General features: G+C 40.1%; 1 protein-coding gene across 1 annotated transcript; it reads left to right on the top strand.

Annotated features, from left to right (window-relative positions):
• The first annotated feature begins 15800 nt into the window (after positions 1–15800).
• LOC148141835 (putative G protein-coupled receptor 139) lies at positions 15801–22581 on the top strand. Its single transcript, XM_087977670.1, has 2 exons — positions 15801–15867; positions 21671–22581. Exons 1-2 carry the CDS (start codon positions 15801–15803, stop codon positions 22579–22581), a joined length of 978 nt encoding a protein of 325 aa, XP_087833796.1.
• The last annotated feature ends 2653 nt before the right edge of the window (positions 22582–25234 follow it).

The raw sequence follows: 25234 nt of genomic DNA on the forward strand, positions 1-25234 counted from the left end.
AGCTGTGTCATCTCCTGACTTGGAAATATGATATTTAGCTCTCTGAGCTAAATTATCAATATATACTGTGAACAGCTGGGATAAACATACTGATCTTTGCCGTACCCGGTTTACTCCTACTAATTGTTACAAAGACCTGCATTTTTTTTAATTGTTTCCTGCCTGCCAATTAGCCTTGTGTTCACTCAGCATACAAACACCGATCTCAAAATCCCATCGGCTTTAATTGTACACATTAATTTCTTCTGTGGGATATTGTTCTTCTGGATGTGCAAGTCAACCACATCCTCTTACTTAAGTTCCAGAGAAGTTGTTGTGGTTCTGTTCGCCGAGCTGGGAATTTGTGTTGCAGACGTTTCGTCCCCTCTCTAGGTGACATCCTCAGTGCTTGGAAGCCTCCTGTGAAGCACTTCTGTGATCTTTCCTCCGGCATTTATAGTGGTTTGTCTCTGCTGCTTCCGGTTGTCAGTTCCAGCTGTCCGCTGCAGTGGCCGGTATATTGGGTCCAGGTCGATGTGCTTATTGATTGAATCTGTGGATGAGTGCCATGCCTCTAGGAATTCCCTGGCTGTTCTCTGTTTGGCTTGTCCTATAATAGTAGTGTTGTCCCAGTCGAATTCATGTTGCTTGTCATCTGCGTGTGTAGCTACTAAGGATAGCTGGTCATGTCGTTTTGTGGCTAGTTGGTGTTCATGGATGCGGATCGTTAGCTGTCTTCCTGTTTGTCCTATGTAGTGTTTTGTGCAGTCCTTGCATTGGATTTTGTACACTACATTGGTTTTGCTCATGCTGGGTATCGGGTCCTTCGTTCTGGTGAGTTGTTGTCTGAGAGTGGCTGTTGGTTTATGTGCTGTTATGAGTCCTAGTGGTCGCAGTAGTCTGGCTGTCAGTTCGGAAATGCTCTAGATGTATGGTAGTGTGGCTAGTCCTTTGGGTTGTGGCATGTCCTCGTTCCTTTGTCTTTCCCTAGAGAAGTGTCATTGGACCTGAAATGTTAACTCTGGTTTCCCTTCACAGATGATGCCAGACCTGCTGAGCTTTCCCAACAACTTGATGAAATTGAAATTAGATTTATTGTCACATGTATACAAAAAAGTGACTTTTTTTTCGCATGCAAAATGCAAGTTGTTGCCATATTCTGGCAACATCTTGAAGCACTGAATATAATGCAAGATTTCATTGAAATGGAGATCATCTTTCCATCTTCTTCTTGTTATTCTCCATTACTCCTACGTTCACTACTTGACATCAGCTAGGGTCTTTGCAAGGGGCTCCAGGGTCTCTGTTGCCACAAATCTTCACCAGGAGCTGCCTGAGTTACAGTCACTGCCACCTCCAATTGCCGGGAAAAATTGTAACCACTGCCACATGCCCTCAATAGGCTAGGTCCACTCTGGCCCAGCCAATGAAGCTGAAAAAGCCTTTTAAACAGAGGAAAAAAATGATGACTATCAGGCAAGTGAATGTCAAATCTGAAAGCTTGCGGGCAATGCATGCTAGGTGGGAGAGTGAGCTGTGAGTAGTATACATAAAAATAAGTCTGTTTGTTTTAGACAAATTGAGTGAGTGAACAAATACGTGGCAGTTGCGATATAGTGTGGACAAATGGGAGATTATCGACTTTTATGGTCTGAACAGGAAAGCAGATGATTATCTGCATCAAACTCAGTTTCTGCTCGGCGATTCTGCATTGTGTATTTCAAAAGCTGCCTTGGTGGAGACTTACCCGAAGATCGCAGGCTGAATGTCCTTGATCTGAAGTATTCCCCGACTGAGAGGGACAATTCCTGTCTGGCAAATGTTGCACGGTGTCCATTCACTTGTTGTCATAGTGTCTGTATGGCCTCGCCAATATGCCATGCCTTGGGGCATCCGTGCCTGTAGCGTATGAGATAGACAACTTTGGCCAAATCACATGAGTATCTGTTGTGTACATGGTGGATGGTGTTCCCACATGTGATACTTATTTATTGCTTTAGTTAGACCCTTGGCATATGAGGAGAAAGTGAGGTCTGCAGATGTTGGAGATCAGAGCTGAAAATGTGTTGCTGGAAAAGCGCAGCAGGTCAGGCAGGAACAGGAGAATCGACGTTTCGGACATAAGCCCTTCTTCAGGAATGAGGAAAGTTTGTCCAGCAGGCTAAGATAAAAGGTAGGGAGGAGGGACTTGGGGGAGGGGCGTCGGAAATGTGATAGGTGGAAAGAGGTCAAGGTGAGGGTGATAGGTCAGAGTGGGGTGGGGCCGGAGAGGTCAGGAAGAAGATTGCAGGTTAGGAAGGCGGTGCTGAGTTCGATGGATTTGACTGAGACAAGGTGGGGGGAGGGGAAATGAGGAAACTGGTGAAATCTGAGTTCATCCCTTGTGGTTGGAGGGTTCCTAGGCGGAAGATGAGGCGCTCTTCCTCCAACCGTCGTGTTGTTGTGGTCTGGCGATGGAGGAGTCCAAAGACCTGCATATCCTTGGTGGAGTGGGAGGGGGAGTTGAAGTGTTGAGCCACAGGGTGGTTGGGTTGGTTGGTCCGGGTGTCCCAGAGGTGTTCTCTGAAACGCTCCGCAAGTACACGGCCTGTCTCCCCAATATAGAGGAGGCCACATCGGGTGCAGAGGATGCAATAGATGATATGTGTGGAGGTACAGGTGAATCTGTGGCGGATATGGAAGTTTCCTTTGGGGCCTTGGAGGGAGGTGAGGGGGGGAGGTGTAGGCGCAAGTCTTGCACCTCCTGCGGTTGCAGGGGGAGGTGCCGGGAGTGGAGGTTGGGTTGGTGGGGGGTGTGGGTCTGACGAGGGAGTCACGGAGGGAGTGGTCTTTACGGAATGCTGATAGGGGAGGGGAGGGAAATATATCCTTGGTGGTGGGGTCCGTTTGGAGGTGGCATATGACTCTTGGCATATGACTCTTATTTATGTTATCCTGTGATTTGATTTGTCTCAAGGACCACCTTATTTTTAAGATTTAGTAATTATCTATCTGTCTCATTTGATTGTATTCACATTGAGAAATCTCTGATCCAGAAGTTGGTTGTGGACAAATTATTGAATGTTTCAAGAGGGGTTAAGATTTTCTTCTTAGGGATAAAGAGCTCAGAGGTTATGGGGACAGTGGATGAACAGTGAACTAAACTGTTGTTCAACCATGATCATGTTCAAAGTTGAACCAGGCTGAAAACGCCTTTCAGAAGATTTTTCGATGTAATTGTTCATAAATGGAAAGATTATTTCATAAACAGTAATAACATTACAAACAATTATGAATTGACACAAAATCTTTCCAGGACATAGAACATAAGAACTAGGAGCAGAAGTAGGCCCTCTGGCCCCTCGAGCCTGCTCCACCATTCAATAAGATCATGGCTGATCTTTTCATGGCCTCAGTTCAACTTACCCATCCACTCACTATAACCACTAATTCTTTTATTATTTAAACTGTGAGCTGGTTTTAAACCAAGACAAACAGTAAACTCCCAAAGCAATTATAATTCATCTCTAACTGATGGTACTGGAGTTTAATTAATCATTATGAAAATTTACACAGCATTTTCTCTACACATCAAAGATACCGTAAGCTTAGCAATGTTCATTAAAGGATGAACACTCTCCGAGAATAATGAAGGTAAGTATATCTTGCTTCACAGAAAACATTGTTGTTCGGAAAAAACAAACAGATTCATGGGAAACAGATGTGGCAATAAGTGAACAACTGAGCAGAATAAGAAAATTAAAACCAACTTGAGACTGCGTTAGGCATAACATTTAATAAATGATTTGTACATTTAGCAACCTGTTTCAACAGTTACCTGGTGTCGCAAATATTACAAGAACAGAGTAGTAAATACATTCTATCTGAAAGAGAAAATACTGGATATTCCACTGCATGAGCGATGAAAGAACTCGTGATGTTACAGCACGGCACTCACTGAGTGAATGTAGTTTTGATAGAGACCTTCATTGTAGTGAAATGTGGCATCTGCCAAATTAATTTTTGGAGTCAGGAAAATAAAATAAGCAGATGTAGTTGATCATGTTCCTAGTTTTGCAATCACCTGATAAACATGTATAATGGAATACACGTAAGAATAAAGGAAACCTGGACAATTGTCTGATTGTCATAAACACCAAAATGGATAACATTTATATTTGGTTGAATGTTGGTGTTCTTGTGAACAAATTATTGTAACTGTCATTTAAAGAAATTCAAAACTCAAACTACTGGAACAGACATTAAAACATGGAAAAACCAATGATTTATTCATCTTCAGTGTAAAATTAAACTTTGGCAGAAGGCTAGTTGAAACCAGTCAGACACATCTTCAAATTTCTCCTCACTGACCTCAAGGATTGTATGTTAAATTCTCAATGCTGAGTCCATGACTATTTTATCCAAACAGAGGAGTAAAGTGTCAGGATTCGACAGATGGGTTTATGTTGCAAAAATTGATTTCATCAATTTATACTTTAGGTTCCATTAGATGAACAACCAAAAAACGGTCATTTCCATTGCACAACATATTCATAACCAAGTAAAGGCTATCTGGATTGGAATGAACATACACCAGCATTTCTCAAAAATTAAAAATTAAAATGATTGAAGAATTATGAACTTGTTTTGTATTTATTTATTACGTGGTTGTGTTGACCTAAGTCTGGGTGAAATTATTACACATCTTGATCAAAAACTGCATATCTGGAAAAATGCACTTTGAGTTTGGTGTTGAATTTACAATATATTTAAGTCTCAATTATTAGCTGATTATTTATACAGATCAATGCTCTAAAGTTCTGAGTAAAGCTTCAGAACAAGAATCAATATCTTTTCTGTTGGAGATGACTGCTGCAAGCACACAACTTGAAAGGCATTCATGCAGATGGAATAAACGATATTATTGGAGATTCTTCCACAGACTGAATGTGTAGGCTAACAATTTCATGAACAAAATATAATATACTATATGTGATTGCTGTCAAAATTTCTTATGTATGCAACATAGTAGAAGTGTACAGTTAAAATAAACGTTACAACTAAAAGCGATCTTAATAGGAAATGACATTTTTTCCTGGAGAGACTTTTTATTTTAAGTACTCAGCTAGTCATTTCTAAAAACATGTATGACTTTAAGAATACTCTCTATATATATTGCAAATTGGGTCAAAACTGTAAATCATTGGGTTAATATTATTTTCTTTGTGTTGCCATGTAAGTTTGGGAACACGAACCTGGAGGTCAATTTACATCCTTTATTTTCAAATACATCTCGTTGCCTTCACTGTGAAGAGGCACTCATGTCGGTGTTTTACTGCAAGAAAGGGAGCTTTGGAGCAATCTTCTGCTGTGGCCTATGAACAGTAATCCAGAGAAAAAAAGAAGGGAAATTCAGAGTGGCAGTATGTGTGGTGGGGAATGAAGGTAGTTATGCTGAGCTGTCTGGTAATTACTCCTGACAGACTGCTCAAAAAGTGTGTATGGAACAAATGAGTTTTCTCTGAAGTTAATATATTGTAAGAGTTAAAGGTCACTTAGGCAGTCTTGTGAAAAATACAAGTTGACAGGTTGCTGGCAGGGCGTGCAAAAAAAACACGAGACGAAATTTGCTTGCACCTTACCAGTCTAAAGTAGAAACCTCAGTGATAAAATGTCTCCTGGAGTTTTTGTATGTAAGGTTTTTCCATCGATGCAAGGAATGGTGTGAATTTGAAACATGCTTTGATGTTTGAAATGAACTGTTTACAGCTTATTTTGTCTGGTTCAGTGCAGATCAAATATTGTGTTATTGAATACATGTTTTGCTGTTGTTTCATTAAAGTACAACAGTGGCCTTTTGTGAAAGTGTTCAGTAATTGACCTCCTTCTTCTTTTAAACAAATTTGAGTGTTCATCAAACCAGGTTTCTAATTGAGATCTGAACCAATAATTACCGGAGTCAAAACATCACGTTAAGAAGGAGACTTAATTCAGATGGAGTATCTCTCTGCCATTTTCTACAGAGAAAGGAAAAAATGATACGGGAGGTTTGGTACTTGTTTGGACAAAGATTGAAGTTTAATCAATATCTGTCTAATCCATCTTCCCAGGAAATATCGGTATGTGTGTTTGTAGGGTGTGCAGAGGAGCAAAGGGAATTTAGTGTACAATGCAGGATAAGTCACGGCTTTGCAGGAAGGTATTAAATTTGGAGAGGGCAAATTTTGTCACAATTTGGCAGGAGCTAGGAAGTGGTAATTGGGAGGAGCTGTTATCCATTTGTCCACATTTGACATGTGAGAATTGCTTATCAGAGTTCAGGACCAGGAGACACAAGTAAGGAGGAAGGACAAGAATGAGGGAGTTTGTGAATTTAGTGAAAAGGGGGGAAAAAAGGTATGCAAGGTTTATGAAACAAAACTCAGATGGGGGCCATGAGGAATATGAAGAAAGCAGGAAAGAACTGAAGCAGGGAATTGGGAGAGCAAGAAAGGGCCATGAAATAACCTTGGCAAGAAGTGTCAAAGAACATTCCAAGGTATTCTACACATGCATGAAAAACAAAAAAGCTAACTAGCGAGAAGGTAGGATCACTCAAGGATTAGATTAGATTACATTACATTACAGTGTAGAAACAGGCCCTTCGGCCCAACAAGTCCACACCGACCCGCCGAAGCGAAACCCACCCATACCCCTACATTTACCCCTTACCTAACACTACGGGCAATTTAGCATGGCCAATTCACCTGACCCTGCACATCCTTTGGACTGTGGGAGGAAACCGGAGCACCTGGAGGAAACCCACGCAGACACGGGGAGAACGTGCAAACTCCACACAGTCAGTCGCCTGAGGCGGGAATTGAACCCGGGTCTCAGGCGCTGTGAGGCAGCAGTGCTAACCACTGTGCCACCATGCCGCCCAATGAATGACAGAATTTGTTCTTTGAGGCAGAGGATGTGAGTAAGTCCTGAAATGCATAATTTACATCAGTATTCACCAAGGAGAACGATATGGAGGATCGTGAGATTATTGTGGAGCATTTTGATATGTGAGGACATTTTGAGATGGAGTAAGAAGTAGTGCTGGGTCTCTTGAAGAGCATTAAAGCAGATAAGTCTCCAGGTCCAGATGGGATCTACACCAGGTTATGGAGTGAGGCAAGAGAGGATCATGCTGGGGCCTTGACCAAGACCTTTGTTTCCTGGCTAGCCAGCCACTAGAATGATCCAGGAGGACTGGCAAATAGCTCGTGTAATCCCTCCATTCAAGAAGAGAAATATAGCTTATCCAGCAAACTATAGATTGTGGAGTTGCACATCAGTATTTAGGAAGCAATTGGAGAGAATTTTTAGGGATAGAATTTACACACAATTGGAAAAACGTGGCATAATTAGGGACAGGAGTGTTTAAGGGGATTTAAATAAGCAAAGAATGAGGGGATATGGACCAATGGCAGTGAGAAGGGAGAAGTTTGATTTGTTATGTTCAACTCAACATTGAGTTCCAAAGGACCCATTCTGTTTCTATACTGCTCTGTGTTCTATGTTCTAAATCCACAGATACACAGATTGGTTAAAGTTAAAAATCACAGAACACCAGGTTATAGTCCAACAGGTTTATTTGGAAGCACTAGCTTTTGGAGCGCTGCTCCTTCATCCGAAAGCTAGTGCTTCCAACTAAACCTGTTGGACTCTAACCTGGTGTTGTGTGATTTTTAACTTTGTGCACTCCAGTCCAACACTAGCACCTCCAAATCAGATTGATTAAGTAAGTATGCGCGATTCTGACCTTCAGTGTGCACAGACTTTAAGAGCAAGGAAGCCGTGTTACAAAATTATAGAACATTGGATAGGTATTTTATAAATATGTAAGGACCAATTGGTTAGCTGCAGGAAGGATAGGTCCTGTCAAGGACAAGGGGATTTCTGCATGAAACTGGTGGAAGTGGGTGAATAGAAAGTGAGGGAAATGGTGAATGGTGAGTTTAGCGTGGGGTATATTCATACTCTAGGGCATGTCAACAAAGAAAGAAAAGGAGAAAATCTTGGGCATTTTACAAGCATTAAGGTAGACTTGTCCCCAGGTCCTGATGGGACCTATCCCAGAAATTTAAGGGAGGGGAGGGAAGAAATTGCTGGGGCCTTGTACAATATCTTTGTATCCTGTCTAGTCCCATACAATATCCCAGAGAACAAGAGAATACCCAATGTTGTTCCTTTGTTAAACAAGGGCAAGAGGGATAAAGCAGAATGTGTAGGCTGATAAATCTCACATTCATGGCGGAGAAATTATTTGAAAAGTATACAATGGACAGGACTTATTCATATTTGGCATATATGGACTATTAGACACTGCCAGCATGGCATTGTACTGGGAGACGTTGTATCCCACAACTTTGGTTGAGTTTTTTGAGGCAGTCACATAGCTGATTTATGAAGGAAGACCATTAGAGATGGTGTATATATTAGTTCAGTAGGGCCTTTGACAAGAGCCATCATGACAGGCTGACACTGACGTTTGCGTCACATGTGCTGGTCGGATGACTCTAGAATTGGCTTAGTCAGAGATAACAGAGTGTAGTTGAGGAATGGTGTTTTTCATCTTGGAGATCTGTGAATTGTGGTGTTCTGCAGTAATCAGTGTTTTGGACCCCTGTGTTTGTTACATATATAGTAATGATTTGGAGGAGAAAATAGTTGGTCTGATCCATCAATTTGCGGACAAAGGCAGGATATAGATAGGCTGGAGACTTGGGTAGAGAAATGGCAGATGTTCAGGCTCACTGCCTTTATTCCTGATGAAGGGCTTTTGCCTGAAACATCGATTTCGAAGCTCCTTGGATGCTGCCTGAACTGCTGTGCTCTTCCAGCATCACTAATCCAGATGGAATTTATTCCAGACAATTGTGAAGTGATGCACGACAGAAGAATACAGTCAATAACAACACTTCAAGTCTACAGTTCCCTGACAGTGGCAACACAAGTGGATAAGGTGGTCAAGAAGACGTATGGCAGTCATGCTTTCATTGGTTGGGACAGAGAGTATAAAAATGGTCAAATAATGGTGCAGCTGTAGGAATATTGTGAGGTCATGTTTGGAATATTGTGGACATTCTGTTCACCAAACTACCAGAAGGATGTGGAGGCTTTGGAGAAGATAAAGAGATTGTTTGCCATGATGTTGTCTGGTTTGAAAAGTCTTAACTACGAAGAGTTTCAGGGTGGAATGAACAAATGATTCACACAACACTAAGGAGTTCATTTCCAGCATTAAAAAGGTTATTAAAATTACATTGGGGAAACAAAAAATCTCTGAAAATCCAGAGAGATCTTTAGCGATCAAAGGAAAACAGGCATTCAAAGTTTGTGCGAAGATTTGTAGCTCGAGTGCTCGTTGTTGTGGTTCTGTTCGCCGAGCTGGAAGTTTTTGTTGCAAACGTTTCGTCCCCTGGCTAGGCGACATCATCAGTGCTTGGGAGCCTCCTGCGAAGCGCTTCTTTGATGTTTCCTCCGGTGTTTATAGTGGTCTGTCCCTGCCGCTTCCGGTTGTCAGTTTCAGCTGTCCGCTGTAGTGGTTGGTATATTGGGTCCAGGTCGATGTGTTTGTTGATAGAGTTTGTGGATGAATGCCATGCCTCTAGGAATTCCCTGGCTGTTCTCTGTCTGGCTTACCCTATGATAGTAGTGTTGTCCCAGTCAAATTCATGTTGCTTGTTGTCTGCGTGTGTGGCTACTAAGGGTAGCTGGTCGTGTCGTTTTGTGGCTAGTTGATGTTCATGTATGTGGATTGTTAGCTGTCTTCCTGTTTGTCCTATATAGTGTTTTGTGCAGTCCTTGCATGGTATTTTGTACACTACATTAGTTTTGCTCATGTTGGGTATCGGGTCCTTCGTTCTGGTGAGTTGTTGTCTGAGCGTGGCTGTTGGTTTGTGTGCCGTTATGAGTCCTAGGGGTCGCAGTAGTCTGGCTGTCAGTTCTGAGATGCTCCTGATGTATGGTAGTGTGGCTAGTCCTTTTGGTTGTGGTATGTCCTCGTTCCGTGGTCTTTCTCTTAGGCATCTGTTGATGAAGTTGCGCGGGTATCCGTTTTTGGCAAATACCTTGTATAGGTATTCCTCTTCTTCTTTTTGCAGTTCTGGTGTACTGCAGTGTGTTGTGGCCCTTTTGAATAGTGTCCTGATGCAGCTTCGTTTGTGTGTGTTGGGGTGGTTACTTTCATAGTTTAGGACTTGGTCTGTGTGTGTGGCTTTCCTGTATACCCTTGTAGTGAATTCTCCGTTCGGTGTTCTCTGTACCCTCACGTCTAGGAATGGGAGTTAGTTGTCCTTTTCTTCTTCTCTCGTGAATCGGATTCCTGTGAGTGTGGAGTTGATGATCCGGTGTGTTTTTTCTATTTCCGTGTTTTTAATGATTACAAACGTGTCATCGACATATCTGACCCAGAGTTTGGGTTGAATTTGTGGTAGGACTGTTTGTTCTAACCTTTGCATTACTGCTTCTGCTATGAGTCCCGAGATTGGTGATCCCATGGGTGTTCCGTTGATTTGTTCGTATATCTGGTTGTTGAATGTGAAGTGTGTTGTGAGGCACAAGTCCAGTAGTTTAAGTATGCCGTCTTTGTTGATAGGTTCAGCGTCCTGTTTTCTGTTCTGTATGTCCAGTAGGTTGGCTATTGTTTCTCTGGCGAGGGTTTTGTCAATCGAAGTGAACAGTGCCGTCACGTCGAATGATATCATGGTTTCTTCTTTGTCTATGTGTATATTTCTGATGATGTCCAAGAATTCCTGTGTTGATTGTATAGAGTGTTTGGATCCGCTGACCAAGTGTTTCAGTTTCTGTTGTAGTTCTTTGGCCAGTTTGTATGATGGTGTCCCTGGTAGTGATACTATGGGTCTGAGTGGGATGTCTGGTTTGTGCACTTTAGGTAATCCATAGAATCTGGGGGTGTTGTTGCTTTCCGGTACACAAGAACTGCTTGGGAGGATTTAAATTAGTAAGGTGGGGGGGTGGATGGGACCCAGGGAGATAGGGAGGAAAGAAATCAATCTGAGATGGGTACAGCTGAGAACAGAAATAAGTCAAACAGTCAGGGCAGGCAGGGACAAGGTAAGACTAATAAATTAAACTGCATTTATTTCAATGCAAGGGGCCTAATAGGGAAGGCAGATGAACCCAGGTCATGGTTAGGAACATGGGACTGGGATATCATAGCAATGACAGAAACATGGCTCAGGGATGGGCAGGACTGGCAGCTTAATATTCCAGGATACAAATGCTACAGGAAGGATAGAAAGGGAGGCAAGAGAGGAGGGGAAGTGGCATTTTTGATAAGGGATAGCACTCCAGCTGTGCTGAGGGAGGATATTCCCGGAAATACATCCAGGGAAGTTATTTGGGTGGAACTGAGAAATAAGAAAGGGATGATCACCTTATTGGGATTGTATTATAGACCCCCCCAATAGTCAGAGGGAAACTGAGAAACAAACTTGTAAGGAGATCTCAGCTATCTGTAAGAATAATAGGGTAGTTATGGTAGGGGATTTTAACTTTCCAAACATCGACTGGGACTGCCATAGTGTTAAAGGGTGAGATAGAGAGGAATTTGTTAAGTGTGTACAAGACAATTTTCTGATTCAGTATGTGGATGTACCTACTAGAAAAGGTGCAAAACTTGACCTACTCTTGGGAAATAAGGAAGGGCAGGTGACTGAGGTGTCAGTGGGGGAGCACTTTGGGGCCAGTGACCATAATTCTATTCATTTTAAAATAGTGATGGAAAAGGATAGACCAGATCTAAAAGTTGAAGTTCTAAATTGGAGAAAGGCCAATTTTGACGGTATTAGGCAAAAACTTTCGAAAGCTGATTGGAGGCAGATATTCACAGGTAAAGGGATGGCTGGAAAATGGGAAGCCTTCAGAAATGAGATAACAAGAATCCAGAGAAAGTATATTCCTGTCAGGGTGGGAGGGAAGGCTGGTAGGTATAGGGAATGCTGGATGACTAAAGAAATTGAGGTTTGGTTAAGAAAAAGAAGGAAGCATATGTCAGGTATAGACAGGATAGATCGAGTGAATCCTTAGAAGATTATAAAGGAAGTGGATTATACTTAAGAGGAAATTTAGGAGGACAAAACGGGGACATGAGATAGCTTTGGCAAATAGAATTAAGGTGAATCCAAAGGGTTTTTACAAATATGTTAAGGACAAAAGTGTAACTAGGGAGAGAATAGGGCCCCTCAAAGATCAGCAAGGCGGCCTTTGTGTGGAGCCACAGAAAATGGGGGAGATACTAAATGAATATTTTGCATCAGTATTTACTGTGGAAAAGGATATGGAAGGTATAGACTGTAGGGAAATAGATGGTGACATCTTGCAAAATGTCCATATTACAGAGGAGGAAGTGCTGGATGTCTTGAAATGGTTAAAGGTGGATAAATCCCCAGGACCTGATCAGGTGTACCTGAGAACTCTGTGGGAAGCTAGAGAAGTGATTGCTGGGCCTCTTGCTGAGATATTTGTATCATCGATAGTTACAGGTGAGGTGCCGAAGACAATAGGTTGGCAAACATGGTGCCACTGTTTAAGAAGGGCAGTAAAGACAAGCCAGGGAACTATAGACCAGTGAACCTGACCTCAGTGGTGGGCAAATTGTTGGAGGGAATCCTGAGGGACAGGATGTACATGTGTTTGGAAAGGCAAGGACTGATTCGGGATAGTCAACATGGCTTTGTGCATGGGAAATCATGTCTCACAAACTTGATTTAGTTTTTTGAAGAAGTATCAAAGAAGATTGATGAGGGCAGAACAGTAGATGTGATCTATATGGTCTTCAATAAGGCGTTCCACAAGGTTCCCCATGGGAGACTGATTAGCAAGGTTAGATCTCATGGAATACAGGGAGAACCAGCCATTTGGATACAGAACTGGCTCACAGGTAGAAGAGAGAGTGGTGGTGGAGGGTTGTTTTTCAGACTAGAGGCCTGTGACCAGTGGAGTGCCACAAGGATCGGTTCTGGGTCGTCTACTTTTTGACATTTATATACATGATTTGGATGCAAGCATAAGAGGTATAGTTAGTAACTTTTCAGAAGACACCAAAATTGAAAGTGTAGTGGACAGTGAAGAAGGTTACCTCAGATTACAACCGGATCTTGATCAGATAGGCCAATGGGCTGAGAAGTGGCAGATGGAGTTTAATTCAGATGAATACGAGGTGCTGCATTTTGAGAAAGCAAATCTTATCAGGACTTTTACACTTTATGACAAGGTACATTTATTTATGTCTTATGTGCAAACAACTGCAACTGCATATTCTATCTCAGCTCTTTTACCTTGGGTCTACAGAGCTTTATTGTTCTACTTGTGAAGACTACGTTAAACAAATATTTTCTCAAGCTCTTCAACTAATGCCAGCCACATTCTGTTACGAATCTCATATATCGCCAGCGACTATTTTGTGCTGCTCAGTCATGGGGAGCTGAATTAAGTAGATCTTGGGTCAAAAAAACCTCAGTTTGTTTTCAAGAGAATGAGAATGGATAAGAGGAAACACGATTGAGGTTTACAGAATTCTTAGAATCTTAGATAGCATGGATAGTCAATTTTTTTAAATTCCCACTAGAAAAGAAAAAAACACAGGTTTAACTTGGAAACGGGAAAGTTTAAAGGATGTACAAGAGGCAAGATATGCACACAGAGAGTAGTTTGTACCTAGAAAGTGCCAGAGGAGGTGGCAAAGGCAAACACAACAGAACATTTAAGAGACATCCTGCAAGATACATAAATGAGATGATTAGAACATCGAACATTACTGTGCAGTGCAGGCCCTTCGGCCCTTGATGTTGCGCCGACCTGCAAAATTAATCTGATGCCCATCTAACCGACTTTGTTCCATTACTATCCATATGGATGTCCAATGCCCATTTAAATGCCATTAATGTCGGTGACTGTTGCAGGCAGGCCGTACCATGCTCCTACTACTCTGTGGGTAAAGAAAATAGCCCTAATATCTGTCCTCAATTACTCCTCAATTTAAAGCTATGTTCCCTCATGTTAGCCTTCACCATCTGAGGAAAAAAGCTCTCACTATCCATCCTATCTAATCCTCTGATTATCTTATATTAAGTCACTTCTCAACCTTCTTCTCTCCAATGAAAACAGCCTCAGTTCCCTCAGCCTTTCATCATAAGACCATACCAGGCAACATCCTAGTAAACCTCCTCTGAACCCTTTCTGAAACTTCCACATCCTTCCTATAATCCGGTGACCAGAACTGTACGCAATATTCCAGGTGCGGCTGCACCAGTGGCTTGTACAGCTGAAGCATGACCTTGTTGCTCCAAAACTCAATCCCCCTACCAATAAACTTTACCATTAGCCCAGTACTCTGCATTCCTGTTACTTCTTTCAAAGTGAACTACCTCATACTTTTCTGCATTAAACTCCATTTGCAACTTCTCAGCCCAGCTCTGCATCTTACCTATAATCCATAATTCCTTTGGCACTATCCACAACTCTGCCTACCTTAGTGTCATCTGCAAATTTACTAATCCATCCTTCTATGCCCACCTCCAGGTCATTTATAAAAATGATTAACAGCAGTGGCCCCAAAACAGATCCTTGCGGCATACCACTGATAAGTAAACTCCAGGATGAATATTTCCCATCAACCACCACCTCTGCCTTTTTTCAGCTCGCCAGTTTCTGTTCCAAACCGCTAAATCACCTTCAATCCAAAAACTCCGTATTTTGTGCAATAGCCTATCATGTGAAATCTTATTAAATGCCTTACTGAAGCGATTCATATGAATAGATTCATATGCACCATGGAAAGGCAAAAAGATTTTCGTTAGAACGGTGCAGGCTTGATGGGTCAAAAGGCCTACTGTTGTGCTGTATTGTTCCTTGTTTTTTGTTCTTATTTTGAGCAAAACCTTCATCTGTTTTATCTGTTTAATGTTCTTTATTGCAATTATTTATGGTATTAAATTAGTTTTTACCTTGGTCATATTTAATGCCATTGCAAATTGCATCAGAAGTTTTAGTTGTTGAAGTTTGCACTGCTGTGATGAAACTGAAGCGTTTAAATAATTTTATTGGAAATACATGGTGAAGTGTTGCAGCCACACGGTCTACTGCAACATCTGTGCTGTATTAGCCTAATTGAAAATTGCAAAATGTTATTAAGGAGTACAATGGATTAAAATGGATCACAAAAACAAATATTTCTACAGATTATAGATTAGATTAGATTACTTACAGTGTGGAAACAGGCCCTTCAGCCCAACAAGTCCACACCGACCTGCCGAAGCGCAACCCACCCATACCCTTACATTTACCCCTTTAACCTAACACTACAGGCAATTTAGCATGGCCAATTCACCTGACCTACACATCTTTGTGACTGTGGGAGGAAACCGGAGCACCCGGAAGAAACCCACGCAGACACGGGGAGAATGTGCAAACTCCGCACAGTCAGTCGCCTGAGTCGGGAACTGAACCCGGGTCTCTGGCGCTGTGAGGCAGCAGTGCTAACCACTGTGCCACCATGCCGCCCAATGCTTGAATTATACTCAATGCTTGAAAAATATCTTCCTCTTTACTGGGAGAGCAGTGTCTGCATTTTTTAAAGTGGAATGTTGCCAGTGTCTTTTCGTTTGTTGTTATTATCATGAAATGAATTGTATTTGGTGTTGTAACCTAATTGTGTGAAATGAGAAGGAGCAGGAAGATGATGCAAGTCCCTGTGGAAATATTAAAGCTTATAAATTCAAGGTCTCACATTAAGCACATAAAGTGAAATTCCTTGCAGCATCCAGGGAGATCGCATTAGAAAAATAGACATGCGTGAAATCATTTTCAGTATCAGAAAAATATACTTCGCAATCATTGCTGTTATTGGCGTTCCCGGTAAGTATCTCGAATTACTGAAGTTGAACTATTTTCGGAAAGAGTTAAACTTTGTGATTTGTCTGTGACTGATTGTTTTATGTACTCATTAATCACCACTGTTTAACAAACACCCAAATAGTGTTTTCAATATCATAAGTGAATGTGACAAATTATAGCAGCAGTTTTACTTTATTGCCACTGGCCTTAAATCGCCCATTCTAACTCAGTTTAAGAGAATCAGTCTGTAATACTTTCAGTGGGACCACGTGGACAGCAGTGCCAACAGCGGTAGTTCATTAAGTGCCTGGCCCCGTCGGAAGTGTACTGATTTTATGCAATGAATTGGAGGTGCCGGTGTTGGACTGGGGTGGACAAAGTTTTAAAAATATCACACAACACCAGGTTACAGTCCAACAGGTTTAATTGGAAGCACTAGCTTTCGGAGCACCGCACTTCATCAGAGGGTTGTGGAGCTTAAGATCATGCTCACAGAATTTATAGCCAAAGGAGTTCAGTGTCCGGGAGATGTGATACAGTAAACAATGTTAGATTAAACCTTTCATGTTTTATAATGGGATATGCTGGTTTCTGTTCTTTAATATGTAAATCCCAGCACTTCTTTTAAATTGCATTCTCAAGACAGCTCAGGTTTTTAAACAATTGATGTGAAGTCTGTCTGTGTCCCAGTGCTCTGTCAGACTGACAAACCCTCTGTATAGTTTTACAGAGTTTTACACGGCTTAATGCAGTTTTTGAAAAAAAATACAATGCTGCAAAAATCAATCACGTCATAAGCTTATATGTGTGCGCATGTAGGAGCGATATGTTGAGTGTGCATGTGAGTGTGTGGGGGTGAGTGCACGTGATAGTGTGTGTGTAAATATGTCATGATTTGGAGATGCCAGTGTTGGACTGGGGTCTACAAAGTTAAAAATCACACAACACCAGGTTATAGTCCAACAGGTTTATTTGAAGTATTAGCTTTCGGAGCACTGCTCTTTTATCAGGTGGTTGTGATGTCCTATAAAATCCTTTCTGATGAAGGGCTTATGCCTGAAACATCGATTTTCCCGCTTCCCGGATGCTACCTGACTCGCTGTGCTTTTCCAGCACCACACTCTTGAATATTAACTTTAACAAACTTCCTTATTTATTCCTTATTTTTTCAATATCATTCCTCAAGGGGAGGACTCTATTGACCTTTTTCAGTTTGTAGACCCCGGTCTATCTGAGCTTCAAATTATTTTTAATCCATAATTGTGGCAACTGTACACCTCCAACAAATTAAGACTTGACAACGTACAATTACTAAGATTCTTCTACAAACAAATGCCTTATGTCGCGTTGAGTTTTGATTAATTTATCATTTGAATATTTATTATACACAATATTATCAACAATAAAGTGTTATTCTATTGGAATGCGCACTTTAATTTCTCTTCCCTAATAATGGCACTTTCAATTTGGAATTATCTGAAAAGTTTGAGTTCTTACTTCTGCTTTCTGATTCCTTGTTATATATGAAGAATGGTGCTGGACCTGATGGGGAATAACTTCCCACTTACGGACAGTCTGAATAAATCCCTTTCACTTGTCGCGTCTGCTTTCCGCTTTGTAAATGAAAATGCGATGCGTTTTTCAGCTTATCCCCTACATAAGTTGCCATTGTGATTTGGCATAGAACACCCTGTGCTTTTAATTAATTGTTCAAAGGAAATCAAAGAATCCTGCAACTTTTGCAGTTTTGTAAGAAAATCTTATTTTAAAACCTCTTTTTTACCTCTGTTGTTATACGCGCAGGGTTGAGTTTCGTTACAATTGCTCTGTGTTATATTAAAAGGGATAGTTAACAGTGTACATCAGCTTATGAATTCTGGTGGTGGGAGTGGGAGATGGGATGTTGGTTGGGGAATTGCTGCTAACTTACTTTGGAATGACGGGAAGCACGTGATTGTATAGTGTGGCATAACAGTAATGCTCGATGTGAGTCTGAGGTAGACTAGGCTGGATAATCCCATAATATGGACGAATGAGGTAGAGGGGTTAATTGCTGCGTTGGCAGTGCAGATGGTTGATATATCACATTTGGTGACAGGAGCTTTAATTGATAATGGTGAGCAATATATCTTTACAGAGTTTAAGGCATTTTCTACTTTTGTCTGTGATACAAAGGAAGATAGAAAATAGGGGAGTAGGTTTTCCATTGGGACATTTGAGTCAACTCCACCACTCAACCATGGTTTAACATTCAGATCAATAGCCTGTTCACTGTTTGCACAGATGAGATTGCATCTTTTTTAGTCTCATTTGCTATATCCAACTACTTCTTGAAATCACACAATATGTGAACGGCAAATTGCACAGCTTCACGACTCTGTGTGGGGAGCAGCCTAATTATGGTGTGCATAGAGGACATGGCATTATCAGAGTATCTCTGACAGGAAGAGTAATTGTTCACAAAGAGATGTGGGGTGATTGAATGAGGAGGTTTACATTGTGTACGGGGGATCAGAGAACCTCATCAAAGATAATGAGGACATGACAGTGTTGGACTGAGGTAACAAAGTTAAAAAAATCACACAACACTGGGTTATAGTTATTTGGAAGTACTTCTAAATAAACCTGTTGGATAATTACCTGGTGTTGTATAATTTTTAATTCTGATCAAAGATTGCATGCTTCTAGAATTTCTGACTCAAAGTTCGGCAGGTAAATCTGCAGTTTACTGTAAGATCTGTATTTGAGGAACATTTGGAGTATCAAAGGATCCTCAATTGTCTGTAATTGCAAATGTTTGCATCAATGCACTTTCAAAGCACACTAGTGTCCAACGTGCCTTGGTTCTGAGCATTTTGCCTTCACATTCAGGCAAATTAACTACCCCTGAATTGGGTTGTAAGTTAACTATAGTGATATCTAAATTCATGAACCAAATGATGTGATGATCGGAATAAATCAGAATCAGTGATGATGTAATAAATATTGCTTTCTTGTCATTCTACCTTTGCTAAAGTACAAGTATTATAATTGGTCACAATGGAAAATAATATAGAATCATCTGCCCGAACTGAAAATTTGACTTTCTCACATGTTTAGCTTTCTCACAAGATTAATATTTAGCAGCATTTACATGGTGAAGGGCGACACAAACTCGTGTATGTTTGGTTAAGATCAAATCTCAAATTCCCAAAATGAATGTGACACAAATTAACATAGCTCAATTGATTTGCAACACAGTTAAATTCATTTTCTTTTTCTGTCTAGCACGCAGGTATGTATGACTGTCTTTGAACATAAAATAATGAACAGTGCAGCACAGTGACAAGACCTTCAGCCTAGGATATCTGTGTGGAATAAGATGTTAATCTGAACTAATTTCATTTGAGTGCGCAAAATCCATATCACTCAATTACTTGTATGTTCATCTTTTTAAATGACTCGTAAAGGTTGCTATTTTAGCAGCTTCTACCACTTTACCATTAGCATGTTCCAGGCACCTACTGCCCTCTGTGCAAAAAGATTTCCCCGCACATCTCCTTTAAATTTTCCTCTCCCACCTTAAACCTCTGTCCTTAGCATTTGAAGTTTCCACCCTGGGAAATAAAGACTCTGCTATCCACCCTACCCATGCTTCTCATACTTTTTAAGCCTCCATGTTCTCACACAAAAAAAAGTTTTTCCAACCGCTCCTTACACCTAATACACTGCAAACAGGCAACATCCTGGTAAACTACATTTCCAAACTCTGCAAATCCTCCATTTCTTCCTTCAGTCCAGTGACCACAACTGTATACAATAATCTAAACATAGCTGAACTGAAGTTTTGTACAACTGCAACATGACTCATTAACATTTATACTCAATATCCAGACTCTTGAAATCAAGCATGCTTTATACATTCTTTACCACCTTATTCACTTGCGTTGTCAGTTTCAAGATGCTGTGGACTTGCACCTCAACATCCATCTGATTGTCAATACTCCTAATGGTGCTTCCATTTACTTTATACTTGCCTCTTGCGTTTCCCCTCACAAAATGCATCACATCACATTTGCCCAGATTAAATTCCATCTGTCAGTTTCCCACTCAACCCTCTCAATTTATCTATACCCTGGTGTATCCTTTGACAACCTTCCTCACTGTCCACAACTCCAGTAATTTTTGTATTGTTTGCAAACATACTAATCAGATCTCTTGCACTTTATTCCAAAAATCATTTTACAAATAGCACAGCTCCCAGTACTGCTCTATGTTGGATACCATTGATCACAGCCCTCCAGTCAAAATAACACACATCCAAAATGATCCCCAGCATCTATTATTAAATGAGGTTTGATTCCAAATTGCCAAGTCACTGTGAATCCCATGTTACTTTATATTCTTGACCAGCTTACCATGAATGACTTTGTCAAATGCTTTAGTAAAATCCATATAGGCAACATCCACTGCCCTCGCCTCATCAATTATCTATATCACTGGCTCAAAGACTCAATCAAATATGTGAGACAAGACATCCATTGGAAAAAAAATGCAGATTCTCTCCAATAAGTCAATTCATCTCCATATCTGAGCACATTTTGTCCTTAAGAATCTTCTCCAATAATTTCCCTGGTATTGATGTAGGACTCACCATCCTATAATTTTCTGGAATATTCCGGATGCTCTTCTTAAACAAATAAAAATATTGGCTGTTTTCTAGTCTTCTGTGACCTCACAGAATAAGGTACAACTGTCTCTGCTAAGTCCACAGCATTCTCATCCATTGGTGTTCTTGGACAAGTTCCTTCAGGTGCTGGGGTCTTACCTACCTTACCTTAATGTTTTCAAGACACTCAACAGCTCCTCCTTCTTGAGACCAACACCGTCTTCCATAATCTTGCTATCATTCATGTCCTTCTCATTGATAAAAACCAATGTAAAATATTCATTCAGGCCCTCATACACTTCCTCTGGCTCCAAGGAAAATATTCAGTCCTCTGCCCTTGAAGAAATCCAGTTTTTCTTTTGTAGATTCTTGCTCCTGATACATATACAATTTCTTAGGATTCTACTTAACCTTGCTTGTTTCCACTCTCCTTTATGCTTATGCTGTTTTCCACTTTATTTAAATTCGGCTTGATACCATTTTAACCTGATTACAGTTTTCTTAACTTATATAAACTACTTATTACTTTTTGACTATCCTATCAAGATCATGTTTGTTGCAAAGTTCCCAAATATTACCATTCTTATCTTTGATCCTCTCAGGAATATTTTGGTCCTGAATTATGGTCAAATGTCCTTTAAAATACTCCCACATTCTGGCTGTGGATTTACCTTCAAATAACTACCCACAAACTAATTTTTCTAGTTCCTGTCTAATAATGTTGGAATTACTCTGCCATTAATTTAACAATGTCACATGATGGCCAATCTTATCCATTCGCATTAATATCATAAAATTTATGGAATTATGATCACTGTTCCCAAAATGCACCGCACCAAAACTTTGGTCACATGTGCAGGCTCATTCCTCAATGCGCATTCTTGTATGATAGAGATGTCATATAATTATGATATATCATTCCATAAAAATATGTTTATAATTAAATTGAATGACTCATAACATAAAAGAAAATTTGGTAAATGTCCACATATCCATTACTGCTCATGGGCTGTTTGCAAATATGTATAGTTCACTTTTTATTGTTACAAAGTAATAACCTGTGTGACAATTGCAACAATTTGCTTGCCAAAAACATGCACATCACTGAGGGAATCAGATACAGTCACAGAAATCTGTCACTAATTTCCAACTTGCTTACTCTTTTATTTCTTCCAGTTAATCTAGTGGCAATTGCTATTCTGTCGCAGGGAAAATGTGGCCTCTCAAAATGCACTTCTAATTACCTGGTGTCCATGGCGGTAGCAGATTTACTCGTCATCATTGCTGATGTGATACTCTATCGGATCAGTTATTACTTTTTCCCTGGATCATTTCTGGACATCACTCCTGTATGCAGTTGTATTTTTGTGGGTAGTCGTGCGGCAACTGACTGTTCTGTGTGGTTCACGGTTACTTTCACCTTTGATCGATTTGTCACAATTTGTTGTCAGAGGATGAAAGTTAAATATTGCACAGAGCGAATTGCCATTGCAGTTCTGGCATCAAGTGGCATTCTTCTCTGTTTCAAGAACATCCCCTTTTACTTCATATTTGAACCAGGAGAGATAATCAACAATATACCTTGGTTTTGCTATGGAAATCCAAGCTATTTAACTGATCCACGATGGGTGGGCTTCGACTGGTTTGATACCATTTTAACACCACTGCTCCCATTCACTTTAATTTTGTTGCTCAATATCACAACAGTTCAACACATTTTAGTGGTCAGTCGAGTTCGCAAAGGACTGAAGGGTCAAAGCAACAGCAAGAATACCCATGATCCAGAGATAGAGAACAGACGCAAGTCTATAATTTTACTCTTCTCCATATCAGGCAGTTTTATAATTCTGTGGTTACCATTTGTTTTAGAGTTCCTATACTATACTGTTACAGAGATAGATCCTGGTGATTACAATGATTCTGAATATATCTTTCGACAAGTTGGATCCATGCTGCGGAGTTTAAGTTGTTGCATAAACACCTTTATTTATATGGTGACTCAGTCCAAGTTCCGAGACCAGTTTAACAATGCCTTAAAATATCCAGTTACATTATTTATGCAATTTATCAATTTTAAATCCCACTGAGAGAAAAATGGAATCAGGGCCTTATATGTTTCCAATTTAATGGTGCAATCACTGAATCAACTGACAGCCAACAACTGAATCACAGAAGAAATTGCTAATGGACACACTCATTAAAAATGATGAGAGGCTCCTCTGTCTGTCAAGAATGATGTCAACTTGCTCAATAAAATGTTAAATTCTTCAGTTGTTTGAAGTCAATACTGTCAAACTCATCTGGTTACACAGAAATGGAGAATATATTAAAACTGGGTTTTGATTTCACTAACCCTCTTTCAGTATAACTGATGTATCCCTCTGTTTTGTAACATTATTATTCAGCTTTGAACAGTATGATCTTCAAATATTTGCCCACTAGACACAATGGTTAAGAAACTGGGTAAGTATGTTGGCTCAGAAAACATGGAGTTGTTATGAAGATATGTACTGTAACTTTAAGAGAGTTAAAAACTAGCAGTGACAGCACCAAGTGTTCTTAATAAGACACAATGTAACATGTTGTTCACCTACTGGGGTAGCTAGTGTAGCTGGTTGCCTGAAGACTAAAACAGATTTGAATTAGGCCAATCAGTTTAAATTAAAACCAGAAAAATTACCAAACGGCAATCTGATGCTTTGGGGGTATTAGACCGGGGAAAATTGAACAGTTGGGAAGGGAACTGCCCAGCCACAAGCATGGAAAAAGACTACATAAAATAGCTCTCATAAAGGTACCTTTATCGATCAGTAATCTGTGAAGCAGAATATCCAAGAAGAAAAAAAGACTGGAATATAGAGAAAGCTGCCTGGTTTTGAGATATGAAGGTTTGATTTGTAAATCTTAATCGGGTGTTTTATCGGACTTGTATTGGAGAGGGAAGAGTAAAAGATAGGTTAGAGAAAGGAGTTGTAAATAGTTGTTAGTTAATTATTCTCTGTTATACTTTAAGAAATAAAGTTGTTACTTTTACTTTAACTAGTTCTTGGCCTCTAATTTTCAAAGATTACTGCATGGGATAAATCTTGTCTGTGTTACTGGTTTAATTAGGCAGGAGGGTTTACCTTGTGCTGTAACAGAATTAAGGTCCCTGTGGCAGAAAAAGGGAAACAGCACAACAATCATTGACATGCTCAGCCCATTGCCTCATTTTATTCTTCTGAGTTGGATGAAGGTGACGCAAAATGGCCACCCGCATTTATTAGCTGATATAAGACGGCCATACAAAGGGGCAGCTGAATATAGCAGACTTTTGCAGTCAGACTTGTGACCTTCATAGAGAATCACTGGATAAGACAATGACTGTTCCTGTGGAATCAGGATCTCAAGTCAGAAAAGGCAGAATAGTGTATATATTGAAACATCACTGATATATATTGTACAATACTGGTAGCTCCATTTTGAGTGCATTAGATATCAGGGAATTTATTTAGATTTCTATATACAGGCAGCTCGAAGCACATAGACACTTTTGATTAGGAGCGACCTTGTAAAAACCAAGATTAGAGACAGATAGGGAGTATTGACAGTCTCAAAATTATTCTTTAGTAAAACATAGAAGGAAAAGTCTGATCCGATAGTACTTCAAATGTTTTTGGAAATTGTAAATTAGAAATGCAAACAACAAATCAACATATAGGGATGTAATTGAATTCCTTTAAGTAAATAGCTATAAGCAGCAAAGAAAATTTCTGCTCTGTCATGTGGGAAGAAAGCAGCGAAATGGCATAACCAAATTACCTCATGAAAGGAATGGATAGCACGGTGGGGTGATGGTGGGGGGATGGGGGGAGGTGTGGTGTGGTCAAAAGGTAAAACAGTCATTATGACCTCAAAGAAATAAGCAATTGCACCTTCACAACTGAATGAACAGCTTAAGTGCAAGATGTAAAAAAATTGGAACAGATCCTTGCACTCAAAGCTCAAGAGGATAATGACAGAGAACATTTGCAAGATACAGGTGAGAATAAGATCATGTCATGTTGCACCTTAAAAATCCAAATAACTTCCTTTAAATGACTTGATCCAGCTGTGAAAGTGAATAAATTTCACCCTCATCAATGATGTATTTCATAAAGAAAACTAGAATGAAAGTATTTTGACCAGAAACAGTCAGGTTTATTCAATGATAAAACTTTCGTTTAAAACCCACTTAAAACATGTGAACTGAACAAGTTGCAAATGCAGCTGCAAGCTGTGTTGTTTGAACTTCCAAGGTCAAGTGAGAAAGAAGTTGCTGCCCAACGTGTCAGCTTTGTAAAACAACTATGGCAGAAAGTTTAATGATTTAACTTTATATATTAACTAAGTTTATATTGGAACTGACACCACGTGTTATGTATTAACTGGTAGAAATTAGCACCCTATTTTATTTCCTACATTAGGGATATTGGGGATTATAAATCATATGACAGAATATGAAAAATTATTGGTGTTAACTAGTTTCCAATTTATTGGCAATTAACGTGATATAGCTGACAAGTGTCTGGGAAGGAGCAAACCTGTCAATATATGAATGAATATGATGCCTTGTAAGATCCTAAGCACGGCTGATCAATGTGTTTGGTTAACCCCATGATTTCATGGGAGGACCTAGGGCTGTCCAAATAGTTGTCCATCATTGACCATATGTTGATAGAATTTGAGGTGAATATTTGGGGAATGTGTAACAATAGAGTC

Source organism: Chiloscyllium plagiosum, unplaced genomic scaffold, assembly GCF_037043375.1.
Source record: "Chiloscyllium plagiosum isolate Xiang-an unplaced genomic scaffold, Cpla_swu_hap1 HiC_scaffold_32, whole genome shotgun sequence".
Lineage (NCBI taxonomy): Eukaryota > Metazoa > Chordata > Chondrichthyes > Orectolobiformes > Hemiscylliidae > Chiloscyllium > Chiloscyllium plagiosum.